General features: G+C 36.4%; 1 protein-coding gene and 1 long non-coding RNA gene across 5 annotated transcripts; one reads left to right on the top strand and one right to left on the bottom strand.

Annotated features, from left to right (window-relative positions):
• Positions 1 to 143: 143 nt before the first annotated feature.
• LOC113680524 (protein-S-isoprenylcysteine O-methyltransferase) lies at positions 144 to 5175 on the top strand. Its single transcript, XM_027197556.2, has 3 exons — positions 144 to 382; positions 1428 to 1871; positions 3141 to 5175. Exons 1-3 carry the CDS (start codon positions 175 to 177, stop codon positions 3350 to 3352), a joined length of 864 nt encoding a protein of 287 aa, XP_027053357.2. The 5' UTR covers positions 144 to 174; the 3' UTR covers positions 3353 to 5175.
• On the bottom strand, positions 3140 to 16717 carry LOC113680529 (uncharacterized). Of its 4 annotated transcripts, none has more exons than XR_016179055.1 (4): positions 16380 to 16717; positions 12841 to 15234; positions 6066 to 10200; positions 3140 to 5413 (listed from the first exon to the last, which is right to left on the bottom strand). It is a non-coding gene; the product is annotated as an uncharacterized LOC113680529 (long non-coding RNA). The 4 variants fall into 4 exon arrangements; XR_016179054.1 differs by having other exon boundaries at positions 16187 to 16695; XR_016179056.1 differs by lacking the exon at positions 16380 to 16717 and adding an exon at positions 15610 to 16168.
• Positions 16718 to 17600: the final 883 nt, after the last annotated feature.

Genomic DNA, 17600 nt, shown 5'->3' with positions numbered 1-17600 from the left:
AGCATATTTTCCTATCAAAAAATGTATTTTTAGGAATTTTATTTTAAGAATAAAGAATTTTAAAATAATTCTAGACTAACAGCCTCATTGCTGGTGAAGAATTTGCTTGTCATTTGAAAATACCCCCTCCCCCACATACCCTTTCCTATTACCCAGTACCCCCCAGATTCCAAGATGTCGGTGCTAAACACTTTGATATTAGAGGGGAAAGTTGCACTTTCCTATTTCATTGCTTGCATTCTCTTAGTTTTAACTCTATTTCAAAGCTGTAGTCTTACGGAAATATGGAGTATCGCCACGAGAGGCATAATTCTTGGATTAACCATGTGTGCGACTTGTTTCGTTCCATATTCTTCTGTTGCCAAGAGAGCTGCCCTGTTAGGTAAGCATTTAGGAATTTATAACAACTGTTAAGATTGTTATTCCAACGAAAATTTCTTAAGTGTTACCGACATCATTTTTTTTGCTAAAAATAATTTTTTATTTCGATCTAATCGAGCGCGTCTTTGTGAAAATGAGACAACTGATATAGACTTATGGTGGTTTATTTGCGGTTGGCGTTTCATTTTGTACGTGACACGACTTTTGTAGGCAAACTAGGTAAGTGGAGAGCTACTCTATTGTGGCATAGATAAAACATATCAAAGGAGAAGTTGATGGCCAGGTTAAATTACTTTTTAAGTTCTTAACCGAGGCCACAAATTGCTCTATAGACGTCATTCGATGTCAATAACCAAATGGGTCTACTTTCGTATAATATTCAATGCTGTGCAACATTTTTCATAAATTTTGAATTCACTATTGTTACAAAATATTTCAAATTGTTGAATTATATTATTAATTATGCGCGCTATTTGATTGGTCTTTACTTATGATATATTGGGGGACAGATGCATAGATACTGTCACTACAAACAGCATTTTGCTTCCTTGCTATATAAACCAAATAGATTCCATGTTGCCAATTGTCGGTACAGCAATAGATCACAGATGATATCCAAATTTGGTTAGATAATCAGAGACACACTCGGCTGCTTTTCATGTCCTTTTTTTTTGTCCTTACTGCATTTTGATATCATTTGTGATCTATTGCTGAACAGATGCATAGTGACATGGAATCTATTTGTTAACCCTTTACAACCTAATATCAGTATGCATATTCTCCATACTGTTCTCCATACATTTTCAAAGAGACTGACAAGGAGAATTTGTTTAACAATTAAGAGCTGCTTAAATAGTTGGTGATCATCTCCTGTATTCTCATGACTTTCATGTGTGATTCAGGGGTGATATAGTAAGGAGAAACTAGATGCTAATCACTCTTACTCAGGGTTTAAAGGGTTAAGGTGATATCAGAGTCTTCATGAAGAACTAAAATTTTTCTTCACTTATACTCACAAATGCTATTTTATATATTTTGACCCAAAGGTATCATATTTGGAATTGCCATTCTCCTAAGCTTGGGTGAAACATTCTGGAAATATTTTGGCTGGTACCTAGCTTCATTATCATTCTTTCACCTCTCTGAATATGTCATGGTGGCATGTTATTCTCCAGATAAGCTATCTGTGGATTCATTTCTGCTGAATCACAGTCCAGAATATCAAATTGCCGCTGTTGCAAGTTGGATTGAATTTGGTATAGAACTGTGGCTTTTCCCTTCCATGAAGAACATGTTCATTGCAAGCTCCATGGGTTTGCTGTGTATGATTGGAGGAGAAACTTTACGAAAGCTTGCCATGATAACGGCTGAATCTAATTTTACCCATATTATTCAGACCAGAAAGGAGAAAAGCCATGTGTTAGTGACACGTGGAATTTATAGTTTATGTCGACATCCAGGGTATGCTGGCTGGTTCTGGTGGAGTTTAGGTAAATGCTACGGTGACCCACAACTGTTACGGCAATAACAAATACCTCATGGCAAAACCAAAAAGCTCACAGCAAAAACCAAAAGGCTCATGGAATAATTATCTCATGTTCAGAGAGATTATGAAAATTTGTCTTAGCCTTTTGGTTTTGCTGTAAGGTATTTGTTATTGCCATGATGGTTGTGGGCCACCATAAAATACAGTTAAGTTATTGTAAGACAATAGACACTTACACAGTGATCAGTTCAAAGCTTCAACATCCCCCTCCCCTCCCCTCCCCTCCTGGGTAACCCACAGGCATTTGAACATCTTCTGTGTCTGGTGGGTGGAGAATTTGAACCTTGTCTGGATGGGGTGGGGAATTTGAACAAGTAGTCTCGAGTCTTTCTAGCCAAAGAAAAGTGTTATATCGTTAAATATGGAGATGTTTACTGGTAATTATTATAAACCTAGACTTTCACTCAACAAAACAAGCAATGTGATTGTTTGATTCTTGGTCACATGCTCCTAACCAAATTCAAATGTACCTGACCAGGATACAATTGAGCAGTTGTTGCCTACATGCATGTGAATAAAGAAGTTGTGCCTTCTTTGTTTGTTTGTTTTTGCCATATGATTGTTTTAGGGAAAATCTAATAAAAATAGCAGAGTACTTAGTGTATGTTCCCTCAGGAGACTAGTTAGTTTTGTTTTACTACAAGTCCTGGTGTTTCCCAAGACAAAGTGAAGGGAACATCAGAAAACAAAACTAACTGTTTTCCTTGGGATCGTACATTAAGTGTATAATATTTCACTTTTGCCAGCAAATAGCTCAGAAGAGAGAAGTCTATAAGGTTTCAGATTTTTCCTTTTACAAAAGCATTGAAAGTGGCATTTGATCACGAATTTTTCTCCAGCAGGAGTAGGAATTTAAACAAACCAATTTTTAAAGTTCATATACCTACATGGGGGTTGGGGGGATGTTGAAGCTGCTAATTGATCAACCCATTAATTTCCCCTCCCTAGGGTCAAACAGATGATTTTGTTTTCCTGAGAGTTCAAGACTCATGGGAAAACAAAACTGACTGTTTTTAGGTTTAAACAAAACTTCTGAAATTTTCATCACTTTGTGATCATATGATAGCATGCTTATTTACTGAGTTTGGTCAGTTAATTATAATGCACAGACTTTGCTCCTGTTGGTCCATACATCATTTTTTTCTATCTAGTGCTTAGTCAATAAGTACATAATATCTGTTTTTAAAAATGAATTTCTACGTGTTTTTCCCAGGAACACAACTCACATTGTGTAATCCCATTTGCCTCATTGGTTACATCTGGGCCTCATGGAGATTTTTCAATGAACGTGTCTATGATGAGGAAATCACATTAATTGATTTCTTTGGTGAAGAGTACTTGGCCTATCAGAAGAAGGTCACATCTGTAGGAGTCCCATTTGTCAAAGGATTTGAATACAATGTGGAGATGGTAAAGAACTCATAGCTGATTGATGGAAGTCACTCTACATGCAACTACAGTAAGCAGAACATTAAAGCTTTTAAAAAGGAGAAGTGAGCTCCAGAAACTTATTATTTATACTTTTCCAGTATGAATTGTATATGAACGTTTGTGCTTCTATGCACATGAGGCATCTGGCAGAGAATGCCATTTAATTCTGTTGGTTGCCAGTCTGTCAGGCTGCCTCCATCTGGAGCTGTGCTGTGTTCCTTGTTCCCTTTCTATGGTTGTCCACCAAGTTTCCTCAGATCAGCCTCTCTTTCATTGGCCGTCTGGAGAAGGGCCACTCTTGGTAGAGCTGATGGTGACATTCAGAGCACACACTATCAATCCAGCTCCATCTTCTTCATAGGCCATAAGATTCAAAGAATTCTTTACAACCATTTGTTCTGGAACCCAGGTGAATTTGTTATATCTGTGCATTTAATGCAAACCTAGAAAGGTTTGGTTACTCTTGGGAATCTCAAGAAAATAGTTGTCATATTTTCATCTTTATTTTTCAGATGTGGAGATAAACACTGTAAATTAATTTTATTGGTTTGAGGAGTATGTTTCTCCTCTCATGGGCTAATGCAGATAGTGAACACATTTTGTGCCAAATTTGTATGATTAATTATTTTTGTTTTTTATGTTGCTGGTCGTACATCCACAAGTTTTAATTTTTTAGATGTAAAGAATTAATTCCATTGATATCATTTACAATAGCCCTAACTTAGAAAACATTAAACAAATTTTTGAGTTGATTTTCAGGGATCACCTTTGTATTGACTATTCAACTTAAATATCAGTATCTATAGAAGAGCAAATCTTAAAGCTACACACAAATTATTGTGAACATTTGAGGTTTGTTTTTCTTGTACAAAATTTACTTTTCCTTAAAACCATATACAACAAAAATGAAGTTGTGTAAATATTTCCAGTGGTAACATGTACAGTTTCTAGGCTGCACAGAAATAATATTTAAGGATTCATTAAAGCCTATTAAACCTTTAACTCCCAGAAGAGATGAAAATGTTAGTTCTCTCTACAATATCTATACAATATTCAGCAAACATGTAATAAGAATACTCAGTACTCAGGTTTAAGTTGTCATCCTGATCTTACCGTAAATTCTCGTAACTTGTTTACAAGGAAATATGTAGCAGCTAGAGGGGAGAATTAACAATCTGATCTTGGGAATTAAAGGGTTAAATATTAATTTTTTCTCTTCATTGAATGTCCTCTCTCTGAGGTTGTTTTGTGTTGGCACCAGCCTTTATTTCTTATTTACTTTGTGTTTGAGTATGCAATTTCTTCTCATATTAATTATAATTGTGTCTTGAAGTTGACATCTTTTGCTCTGGATGATAATGTTAAGATTGTATCTTTGGCTTGAGAGGGGATTTGCAAACTTCCCCAGTTGCACAAAAGGAGATTCATGGGGGTGTCGCATAACAGCATCTAGTTAGGGCTTCACATGAGAGCATCACAAAGCAACAAAACTAAAACAAAAATAATAAATGCATGTAGGAAAAAAATCTTCATCTTTATGGGGCAGTCATTATTTATCACCTGGGAGTCTGAGGATTTTTTGGGGGATCACATGGTTTTAGGAAGGAACCAGGGGGAAGGGGGGGCAGGCTTCTCTACCAGGAGGGGGAACTCAGATAAAATTGACTGCCAATCATATGGGATCATTAGAACACTACAGAGCCTCATGGGGGGGGGGGGGGGGGCTGAGGAAAGTTTAATTGTGACCCACCCCCATGATAAGTGATGACCAAGCAATTATCTTTGTTATCTTTGTAATAAAACACTAATGCATACATGGTATGGTGTCAAGTTCTGATTAAACCAAGCTGGGTTAGTTCCTTTATTTTGTCAAAGTAAAAAATAAACAGTTTCAGCATCAAGCAATTATTTTCCAACATGGTGAGCTGCCTTGAAGACTTGATCTGAACATGCCTAGACCAATGGCCTTGACCCCACGTGCATCTTTTTTTTTTTCCTCTTCTTTTTAGTGTCTGTTCATCAATTTTTATTCCAGTCGCGATCAGAAAAAAATACCTTGAAAGGAAAAGTGACAGCATGAATTCTTGATCATTGTTTTTTTCATACTTCTTTATGGGGAACAAAACCCAGCACACTTTACCTAGCTCTCAACATATAGCTTCGTAGCTTTGTTGATAGCAACCTTTTACACCCTAACATCAGTACACCCTAACATCCGTCGACGCCTAGTTTTTTTTCTTTTTGAATGTTTTGCTTTTTGTAGTTCCCAGAATAGGAATTTACTTACGATCTTGAATTCCGATTGTTGTCGCTTATCGTTTACAGGTCAGCGTTAATCACACACGTCTTACGCGTCTAAGAGAGCGAATGACGAAGGGCTAACGCTCGAAACGTCAGCTTTGAAACTCTTTACGGTGGCTAGTTTACGTTATATACTCATTCGATAATACTAAATATCCCTGTTATACTCTCCCACCGACGCAGCACCACAGTTTCTTTACAAACTTACCCCTTCAAAATATTTGTTAACAATCATTTCTTAGCTCAAAAACTTGGTATAAAATAATTTTTACGTTACTGAATATCTCTGGGTAAAACTCTTTGGTAAACGTTGTTTTGCAAACCGACTCACAAGTCGCCTAAAGACGAAACCGGATTTCTTTGCGTGGAATTATCTCTGATATAGATTTTTAGTTTTGTTGCGTACCTTCGGTTGTAGAGCTCGTTTGCTTTTTTGGCATCTTCTTGTTCTCCATCTTGTACCAACAATACACGGGCTTCGTTTGGGACGTTTTTGAGTGGAGAAGCCAGCTGCCATCTTTCCAGAAAAAGTCCATTTATCAGAGGAACATTCAGATTTCTTCACGGAATCGAGAAGAAGCATGGCGATGAAAAAGTAAAGGACATATATCTTCGTAACTGTCATTGTGCACTGGTTGTTCTGCGTTTGACACGGCCTCTAGGTGCAAAACGTTGTGATGTTGGATTATCTGGTGGAAAGTCGTATTTATACCATGAGTGGAAAAATGGTCGTGTTGTTTAAGCGGATATGCAAACAGTTTAACGTCCGTGATTTGTTGGATAATAGCCTTCTGTAACAACTTCGGAAGTTCGACAGCTATAAAAACCGGAAGTGAAACTGCGAAAACAAACTTTGCGCCGCTTTGTGGAAAAAAGAAAACAGTCTGAGCGGCCCGGAAGTGCGATGGAGGAAAAAAGCACCTTTTTTATCCATAAAAGAAGAAGAAGGTAGAGATGAAAAAAAGATGATATTTTTGAGACTTCTTTGACGTAAATTGCATTTGCGTTATTTTAATGCCAAGAATCTTTCGTCATTTCATGGCATAACCGAAGTTAAAATAACTATGATTGATTTGATAAACCCCACCAAATCATGTTCCATAACGGCTCAAAATAAATGAAGGATAAAATACATATATCTACTCTGGTTTCACTCCGTTTTCAAATGGTCAAAGAACCTGAAAGGCCTCAAGGTGTTTAAAATTTACCCGCTTTATTTTCAGTAAGAATTTAATTGTAGTTGCTTCAGTAAACACCTGAATATTTTACATTTGCTGAGGAATGAGTGAACCAGACTTTCATGAAACGGGGAACTCAACTGTGCTACTATTCAGAACAACCAGTTGAAAGTACAGGTTCCATTAATCCTGTTATTTTATGAAAATCGTGATGATTCAGAATGCGGTTGCCTGTGATAACAGTGGAAAACCAAAAGAGTTCCAAATTCTATCCTCCGTTGCCCAAAAAAAGCGACGTACAATAGTTTGACGTCTAGTGGTTAGTAAGGAAAAGAGGCGTTCTTTACGTGCTGAAAAGCGTCATACATACACTACTTTGACGGAAAAACGCGGAGAATTTAACGCCGCGGCCAAGAGAACAAAGGCAATCGGTCAGGTTTAGAATGTATATTTCAATGACTGCTTCAGATGAGCTCAGACTAGGCGGTGATCACAACAGACAGATTAACTATCGTAAAAAAAAACAACAACAACAAAACAAAACAAGAAAAAGATAACTCATGGGACCGATATTGAACACATACAGAAGACAAAGCGGAGCATCACGGATGATAAGTTGGCAAAACTTGATGGATTGCCACGATCTTTAAGTCGCCGGGTAGAAGTTTCTTAAGTATATCTCTGTTTTTCAGTTTATTTTACGCATCCTTCTTGGTCATTTAGCCTTGCGTGATTTTGGCAAATAAAAGGGCTTTTGCTCTTCCGATTTGACATTTAAAGCCGATAGTAATAAATAATAATAATACTAATCCCCTAAAATATCATGACTCTGTGTCCATTTGAATCAAATCCTTGAATGTTTAACGTCAAAATCAGTGAGATGCATAGCATGAGTTAACCCACTGAAATAAACTAAGTCGGCGTCCACGGCGACTCTGATGCCAATCTGGTAAATTCTAGCACTGAGAAATTTGGTATAGTTTTAGACGACCTCTTACTTTAAATCTGTTGATATGTAAATGACAAAACGAAAACCCTTCTTTTTGGGACACATATTGCACGATATGATTCATATCACCTTTCACATAAACGTTGTTATCACATAGCCTGCTTTGTATTCTTTGTGATGAAATCCGGACCCTCAAGCTATTTTTATTTCATGTTTTCTATCTGACAACCGACTAGTATGAGCTAAAAGCGTTCATTTTAAGTTTCTGTCATAACTATTTGCCTTTTTCTTTTACAAGGCTTCGCCGGAATTTTCTTAATCTGATATTTGGCTGACCTACGAAGAATTTTGGGTAGGAGCGAGGAAACTTTAAAGAGACTCATCAGTTTTTCATCAAGGCAAAAATCGAAGATGACGGAATTACTACTGACAGAGATATAAGGGTCGTCGGGATGGTGAAGATTGACGCAAATTAGCGACGGCGACCCTGCCGTGAAAAAGATTAACGTTTTCTCGATATTCAACCGTGTCTAAAACGATTTGGCGCGGCGTTAAATTTGCCGCCTTTCTCCGTCAAAACAGGTGTAGATATGACGCTTTTAACCAAATAAACATACTCCTTTTTTCTTCAACAACCGCCATAAGCCAAACCCTTGTGAGTCACTTTTTCTAGTCAATGTAACCGCTACGACAGGAGGGTATAATTTTGGTGCTTTTATTTTCATTTTCGGACAAATTAACCGCAAAGAAACAAGGTAGAATTCTTAAAATTTACTGATTTTGGATAAGTTTAATAATCTTTATCAAAGATACCGTTCTTTTTAAAGTATTTCACCAAGTGAATATAATTTTTGTACACAATCCAAATTTCTTTACAAAAAGCATATAATTTATAATGACAAGAGAGAAGAGGGAGAAAAAATTCGATGGAATTCGTGTCAAATACTTACAAAAAAATTAAAACAATGTTGGTTTTGTTTTTGTATGTTTTTCTCTACCTTAGAAGTGCTTTTCAGCGTGCATTGTGTATTTCGCGATATACGTTCGAAAGGATTCAACTGCGAGGTATTGCGTTTAAAGGAGACAGTTAACAAACAGATTCCATGTTGCCGTGCACTTTTTCAGCACTAGATCACAAATGACGTCAAAATGTGGTCAGAAAACATGCGGCACACGAGGTGCGTTTGTTTGTAATATTAAGTTTGGTGTCTATTTGGCTGAAGAACCGATTAACAACAAGAAATGTTTGTTTAAATGTGGGATATTGACGTATAAAACGACTCAAACGCCATTAAAAAAAAAAGTCCTGATCAGCCTTTGTTCCATTTCTTTTCCGAAAAATTCCAATGAATTTTTTTATACTCAATATTTAAAGGTAGCGAAGACGTAATCTAATGACTTAGTTGGTTGTTAAACTGTGGAATAACTGTTTATGGAGGTCTAAACGGTTGTGTACTTACAGTGATCGGTCGAACATTCAAAACTGCCTCTCGTGTTTGCTGTTTTAAAATAACCACAGCTTTCTCAATTTTTCGTTTTCCATTTACAAGTGGCATTTTTTTTTTAACTTCATCGCAGAATACAGCTACAACTAAGGTAAAGATGTCCAGTTCTAAGAAAAAAAATTGTCTAAAAACTTAATTTTTTGTTTGTCTTTAGAGGCTCTGGAATTCTATGAAGGTTTAGGGGGTTTTTTTCAATATTCAATCGAATATTTATGACCGAATTTGACAACATATACCTATAGCGATGTTAATCGCCTTTTACGTTAGTTCCTGATTGTTAAGCCGGTTTTATCGATACCCAATTTTTTAACACTTTAACTAGCGAGGTCTTATTGTTGATTCTCCTTTCTAGTTCCTGGATATTTCTTTGTAAATCAGTTACGAGAATTTGGTGTTAGATCAGATTTCAACTTCTACCCGATAAGTTTGTGTATTCTCATTGCCTTTCGACTGGATAACGTATGGATATTTTAAGGGGAAATTACACGTTAATCACTTCTGAGAGTTAAATGGTTGAAAAAACCCGACCTTGACAAATCTTGTCGGTGAGTTTTTAGCGACTACGTGTGGACATTCACAGCGCACGGATAAGGAATCAAGTTTTTATTTTATTTTCTTAGTTAAGTTTTACTTTACAAATAATACTCATGAACAATATTTCTAAAAACATTGTCATATAATAACAGACTCCTGCCGCCAATATGCATTCAGTAACGACTAGCGGACGGTCTTTCTTCATGTGTTGAGCCGACGGATCTTTTTGGCATACAGCTATCAGTAGATTGCAGTCTTGACGGGAACTTGTTCAGGAGTCCGAGGTAGCAGTTGCTTTTAAAATAGTTTCTATTGCTGTTTTTAATTATTCTGTCATTCAGCATCGATTGCTCCTTATGTTGAATCCTCGGTAATCTAAAGAAAACCCAAATGAATAGGAATGGAAACATATTAAAGCTAACATAAGCAAATTTCTTTTTAATTTCAAGTACTAAAGAAAGAGATTGTTCAGAAATGCTGCGTTCATGCGAATTCAAAGCGGTTGTAGAGATGGTTTTGAGGAGTAAGCTGCTTTCAAATTTCCTTTGATGTTTCTTTTTATGTAATGCTGATTCAAACTTAGGTACAGGAAAGACAGCTTCGATTTTCTTAAGTTGTTAAGTTTTTCCGATATAAACGGTTTTCTTTTCCCATACAGGAATTTTTATTCAATTGTCGAAAGTAATCCGCGGTTTTCTCGTTGTGCTTTACTGCGCCATGTGATTGGTAGAGGAATTTCATCCAACCGATTCAACCAATCAGATGCAAACATAAAATCAATCTTGTCTCAGTCGCTCACGTTTTCCCGCCTTTCAGGTGGCAGGCTTGTTTTTACTTTGGTTCTGAACAGCTACGCAAATGATACCGTTAATTAAAGAAAAAACCCGAATGACCCATAATTCTTTTTTCTAAAGCTCTACAAACAACTGATTCATATCAAATTAAACTCGAAGTAAAATAAACTAATTAATTAATAAGAAACTAGAGTAGAGAACTGACGCGTGATCAGGGCTACATTTAATATGCGACGCGTGAATTTTACAAAAGGCGAACGTGATTCGTGCATTTATGAGTCAGCGTGAGGCGTGATTTACCTCCTGAAATGTACGTGACCCATGAGTTTGTTATTTCGTTTCGTGAAAGCCCTCGAGATTTCCCTGAAATTTCGTGCGCTAGAAAAGAGATTAAAAGTTTTCCCTTTAAAATTTGTGGCGCGTGAAATGCTGTTTAAAGTGTACGCGACGCTTAAATATTTCTAAAATTCATTCGTGAAACGAGATCAGCCCTCCCCTCCCCACCTTCAAGAACTACCTTTGTTACCCTCTCAGGGAAAGGATTAATTTGAAAATATGATTTGAATTAATACAGCGATTGCTTTCCAGTGCAAATTATTTGTAAATGAAATGTGCGCTGAAAACATCAAATAACGTTGGGTAGCCTAATTCTTCTGCTTACATATAACATGAGGTATATGAAATCGAATGTGTATATTGGGAGTGGGTTGCACACAGCATCAAAAGTTTGATTTATCTTGTCGCATTGTTAAATTTCGAATCCAAAAGTCGTCGATTTAATAGACTTTATGTGCTTCTAATAACAGAGTGATTTGATATCGATAGTTGGCTTGCGTGTGCAAAAATAATTGGAAATCAAACGACAATCAACTTCTAATTTTATGATTCCTGTAGTAATTGAAGAGTCTCCTTTTAGTTGAGGGTTAATATCAGTGATTTACAATGCTATTGCCGATATAAATCTGCAACGATATGAACTAAAACCCACTCAGTGTTGAGCACGAAAGCAAGAAATGAAGTGTTGATGATGCTTTTGGAGCCGTTACCTCAGACGTTTTCTTTCTTAAAACACAAGCAGACTGATATCTGTTGTACAACTTCTGCACCTTTGTCCCTCTTTTTTTTCCCACGATGGTGATGTACGCTAAAATCGATAAGAAACCGCCGACATTTGATGTCACACATAACGTGTTCCATTATTCGCCCTTTTGTCCACACCATTTTAGATTTCTCTATGGGATCATTTGCGGTCCTCCTTTGGTGTAATTTGCGGTAGAGAGATCATTTCCGGTTCAATTTAATTGAGGACCATTTAAGGTGCGGGTTCATTTGTGATTTCATTTGAGGTTCATTTGTTGACCTCCTCAGGGATCATTTGAGGTTAAATTTGGAGGTCAATTGTCTTTCGTACCCATTTCCAGTTCTAAAATCATTTACGGAGCTAGATAGCCTGGGTTTTCCATGGCACTCCGCAAAAGAAAAGCGCGCTAACTTCTCCAAAGATTCCTTCTATCTCTGAGTTAATATATAGAAACCTTCCTTAGATTCATAGCTCTTTGTGAAAAGAGTGAACGCGCTGAAAAACCGCAAGATCCCTTCTGTGGGATTATTAAAAATTTTTACTTTGAAACAGCACTATGATTGGACAGACATCTCTAGGCAATGTCTAAAGGTGCACTCGACCGGTCCATTTCCTAATACAATGTAGTTATATCTCATTTCACCGTATATCTTCTCGAAGCTGGAAAAGTATTCGAAACTTCAAAGGAATCGTCCAGGCACAATTAAGAATCAAACCGCGAAATACATTAAGACAAGTTTAGAAATAAACCTAGCAATATTGATAAAAAAAGCTAAAAGAATGACAGAACCAATCAACCGTCTGAAACCTTTTCGCTGGAAAAGCACCCGTGCGTAATATGGGTCACCAATAGTTTTGTTTCGAATTGATCGGTTATGAAGAAAGGCACATCGCTGTTTTTAATTTGAAGCAAGTGGAAAAAATAGAGTACCATTATTTTCCCTCGTTTGAAACCAATTCAATTCGCAATAAAGCAGATTCGAGGGTGTAATCTTTTTTAACGCTTGGAACTAACAGACAAGGTCATTGAAATTAAAAAAATGATAACCAGTAGGTTCTAATGAAAAGTGATTTTTTTTTTATTTTTAATGCATCTTAGAGGCAGACAATAGAGCAATGGATTTTCCGCCGTAGACATACCTTGAGGTTTTGTTCCTTGAAGAATCTCTTTCCTTCACAATGCTTGCTGCGATATCGGGTACCAATAATACACGGAGACCTCTTCCTCGGCTTTAACTGAAAAACCTTGGCTTCTTCATCCTTTGATGACATAAATCTTTCGTCGTCTTTCAGAGAGAAACATGCGTTCATGAGATATAGAACTACAACTAAAAAGAGAAAAAGAGAAGTCTTTTGTAACATATTGGCTTTTTTTGAATCAAAGACAAGACAAGACAATGAAATTTGTGGCTAAGAAGCACTGTTCTGTTGAATGTCCCGTCGATGTGATTTCAACTTATTTTATACTCTCTGTGCTCTTATTGCAGTACAATATTACCTTATCATGAACGCTATCATTAAATTTTGACAAATGGCGCGACAGGACGTTAATAATGGACGCCGTTGATAGCGAGTTATTAATCTATGGTTCCTTTCATTTTAATTCAACTGAAATCCAATAACTTTTGTTTGCATTTATCTCAAGACTTTCTTAGTGTTATGGGATGTGCACAGGATCTCCACTAATTTACCCCCTTGCAAAGTCACCGGAAAGTTAAATGTTTGAGGGGAAGAAAGAAGAAAATCAAATATCGAAGAAAAGAAATTTTGAATGGAAAACAGGTCTTAGAAAAGGTCTTGAGTGAGTGAGTATTGGAGAATAATTATATGAATGAAAATTTCTGTCATCAAAAGGATGAAAATTACCACCATCAAGAGAGGATCGAAGTAAAAATTAAGGGAACTGAGGCGGAGATTGACACGGAGTAAAATTTGAATAGGGAATTTGTTTTTCTTTTTCACTGAGTTCTTTAGTTGGGTCATCAGCGTGGTAGGCTTTAATGGTAAATACGATTTTTTTTTACTTGTGAGGAAATTATTAACGACTGAAATGTGGTGGAAATAAAAGCAAAATTTTAGCGCCGATGTGACCTAGGACTTGTTCATCTATAGATTAGGTCCACATTTCTGATAAATAATTCTTACACCGAGAGAGCGTTCTCCGTCAAGCATCAAAATGGCAGTCATTGTACGAAAATGTTTGTTGGTCAATTTTAGTATAAAGAGTTTTTTATCGATTGATCTTTGTCTTGAAAGAGGTGAAAGCGGCGATGTCAATGTGTTATTTTACACAAAGCTTTCATGAAAAGAAACGCTGTTTCGCTGAAACACTGGATGACAATATTGCGAACCGTGGTTTTTGACGGTAAGTGGCTCGTCATGTACAGCTGCTGATTTTGCTGAAGCTAAGTTCATTAGATAACCATCAGACCTCGGAAATGTTAACAGATGCTGAGATGACACCTTGCCATATTTCCTTGAATTATAGGAAATAAAAATGAAACTTGGTGAAAGACAATCGAACCACCTGTTGGCAAGGCTTTCATAATTGAGAGGATTGTACAGTGAGGAAGTATTGGATTATGAGCGCCCTACACCAAAACACTTGTAGATAAAAATCAAGATGCCCGTTTTATGATGCAGTATTGTCTGAATAGATGAGAAGCTTGTCTCTCAAGAGGGTAAACAGACCCGTCCGGCCGTGGATAGCTTTTTTACTTTAAAAAAAAACTATACATGCCCACAAAAATACTGATCTTAAGTTATTAGTTCAAATTAAAATTATAGCACATTTCTGCTTTCAGTTGTCAGCCCGGTTGCTGATATTTTGCGAAGCATTGCTGATGTATTTAACAACACCTTTACTACGTTTTACCGAGCTTTTTTTTTTGTCTTGGTTCGCTGAAAATTGTCCTAAAATGAATGAAACCTTTAATAATAATTTCGAGGGTAAACAAGCCCCTGAGGGGAACAAAAACAAAATAGATGCAGGAACCACCGGCGATAGGAACCCTTGTTAAGAAGGGTTGAAAAATTATTTTTAAAAAAATACAAGGAGTAGCTGACGGAAAGCTGAATACTTGAATAATTTGATTATCAAATAATAGTGATATTATTGAATAGTTTTACCTTCTTAAACATTTTTTGATTAGAATGAGTTTACATCGTTGCTGAATGGCGTAAAAATATACGAATTGAACTTTTCATTATTAAAATAACAGACAATTCCCAAAAATTAATAATTTATATAAACCAAGAACACAAAATTTGAAATAATTCTCGTTACAGCAGTCCGGATAGTTAGGTAAATGTTTTTATATTCGTCATCTTTCGATGGGAAAAAATCCGTGGTACAGACTTCCTTTTTTCAATCTTCCTTCCCCTTTTTTTTTCTGTAGATTCCTTTGTAATGCCAAGATCCTGTAATAGGTTTATGGAATTCGACTTCATCCGTGTTTCTTTATGTCATTCATTCTTAGTACTCAGTCACGTTCGTTTGTTGGTCCTCGTCTTCCTCCCTACGCCTTCGATTATCTGATAAAAAAAACAAAAACAAAAGAGGATTTATGATAAACTATTGTAATGGTCAGAATCAAAAGCATACTAATCTTGAAACGTCAGCCTTCTACTCTACGGTGGCTAATTTACATTTTCAACTCAGTTCATGAAACTAAATTATCTCGTTATATCCCTTCAACGCAGAACAACGGTTTCTTCACAAACTTCCCCCCTTTTTTGACATATCTCAGGTAGCTTGGTCGAGTTTTGTAGTCGAACATGTTCCGTTTTTATCTGCACAGCTGACTCGCTTCAAGAACACTGCAGGTTCAACATCCTCTAAGTTGTAGTAACCACGTGCTAACTCACTCTCAGGCTCCTGATTAGTCCATCTAATTCATTTTACTTTACCTAGACGTGTGAAAATAGATCGCAAATCTTAGGAAATTCGTAGTAACGTTTGCCAACTTTTTGAAACACTTCTTGTTCGAGACATTCGTGACTCTTCATGGGTTCGGAACCTCCTCGGTGATTAGTGAGAACCTTTTTTAGAAACCTCATATCTTTAAAGGTCTCACGAAAGATCAACCAAAAAAGGATAATAAGGATAATTGTTTTATGCTTGTACCATGTGCTTGAAGAAAACTCCTAGAAGGACGATATTATGACTAATTATTATTCTGTTATTGTAAATTTAAAAACTAATTCCTTTTGTTAGTAGCAAGCAGGCAATAAAATGGAAACGTTTCAAAAATCGGAAAACGGGAATAGAGAATAAATAAACCATTCTGTTCATGACTGAGGCAAGGAGAAAAATTAAGAAACGTGTTTTCTACACTGTTATTGGCCAGTTCCGAAAACCTGGCTCCCATGGTATTTACTCGCTTGACGGCTTCTTAATATGATACCCGACACAGAACTTAATAACAATTTTCAAAAATTCTTCGAAACAAATATTATACTAGGAGTTGAATACCATTTTCATTACTTTTCCTTTTGAAGAATCTTCGTTTCCCTCTTCGGCGACATCTTTCCGTTCTGTAGCGAGTTCCTATGACACCACATGGCGATCTTAGCCAAAGTTGGACAACTTGTGAATTTTGATCTACGTTGTTAGCGCTATCACCTGTGACTGACGATGACCTTGGATTGAGAATAAAAAGTAGGACTATTAAACTTACTAGAGTAGCACATGTCTTAAAGGACATTCTGAAGAGATTAGCAAAGTGTCGCTTTAGAAGTTGAGCGAAATTCAAGTTTAAGCTGGCAGACAAACATTCCGGTTCTCTTTAATATCGTGCAAGAAATGCTAATTACGACAATTAAACTTTCGTTATCTTCTAAAGCTTTCTTTCTCCCCTATTCATAATTAAGAGAAAAGAATTGAAAACGATACAGCTGGGGCTAACAAAAGGCATCTGTCTTTTTGTGAATAACAAAATCCTTCTTTGCGAATAATGGTGAGATATTTATAGTTGCGAGAAACGTAGTTCACGAAAGTAGGGTGACATTTTTAAACGGAATCTTCTCGATATAAAACCGCCTTTTTTAAAGACATTCTTCTTTAAAGGGTACAAAATGATTGAGTTTCGAAGAAAAATGTGGGAGCCGCTTCAATTCTTTTCTGAATATTTATGCTTTTAATTGTAAAGGATCTTTTATAAGTTGTTGAATAGATCTTAATTAAAGCGGCATTGTTCGAGGAAATAAGACATGGTAGTATTTCTACGCTCCCCTTTTAAGTGTTTTTCCATTGATTTTCATATGGCACGAAGATTATTTCAAGCAAGCGGAACCTTTGAAACAATTACCTCAAAGAAAATGGTACTCGTGGGAATGGAAACAGAAAAGAGCGCAAAATGTTCCTACGTAGTTTATTATCTCACTTCTACGTCATTTTACTATATTAGGATATCGGAACGTGCAAAAATACTCCATGGTATTGCATTGAAGAATAGGGTAGAAATACGGACGGAAAGCTGAGCAACAAAATGCTGCACTGAACGATCTACATTTTGGTTTTGTTCCATTTTCGAAGCAACGAACCTCTGAGTGCATCAGATTTCTTTGTCAGTCACAAAACACCTCATTAGTCTCGCTCGTGTTGTTTTCAACTTCACACAAGCCATATTTGATTGATACTCTGTTCGTGCAGAAAAAAAAAACCGTAGGATGTATTTCGAAAGCCAGACGCCAAAATACGAGAAAATGAAGTTAGGGAACGGTAAATCCCTTATTTAGCCTTAATTCAGGTATACACGTTATAGATAAAAAGAAAGACTTGTTTTTGGTGTCGTGGTAAAAAAGTTTTCGAGGCACTTGCCAAGAAAAATTATTAGTGCGCAATATGACTCTACTGATATTTTGTAATGCTACTGATATTTTTATATTTCAACTGATTT

Source organism: Pocillopora damicornis, chromosome 8 (assembly GCF_964200805.1).
Source record: "Pocillopora damicornis chromosome 8, jaPocDami1.2, whole genome shotgun sequence".
Classification (NCBI taxonomy): Eukaryota; Metazoa; Cnidaria; class Anthozoa; order Scleractinia; family Pocilloporidae; genus Pocillopora; species Pocillopora damicornis.
Note: the sequence above shows the minus strand (reverse complement) of the source record. Positions and strands in the feature narration are given on the sequence as shown.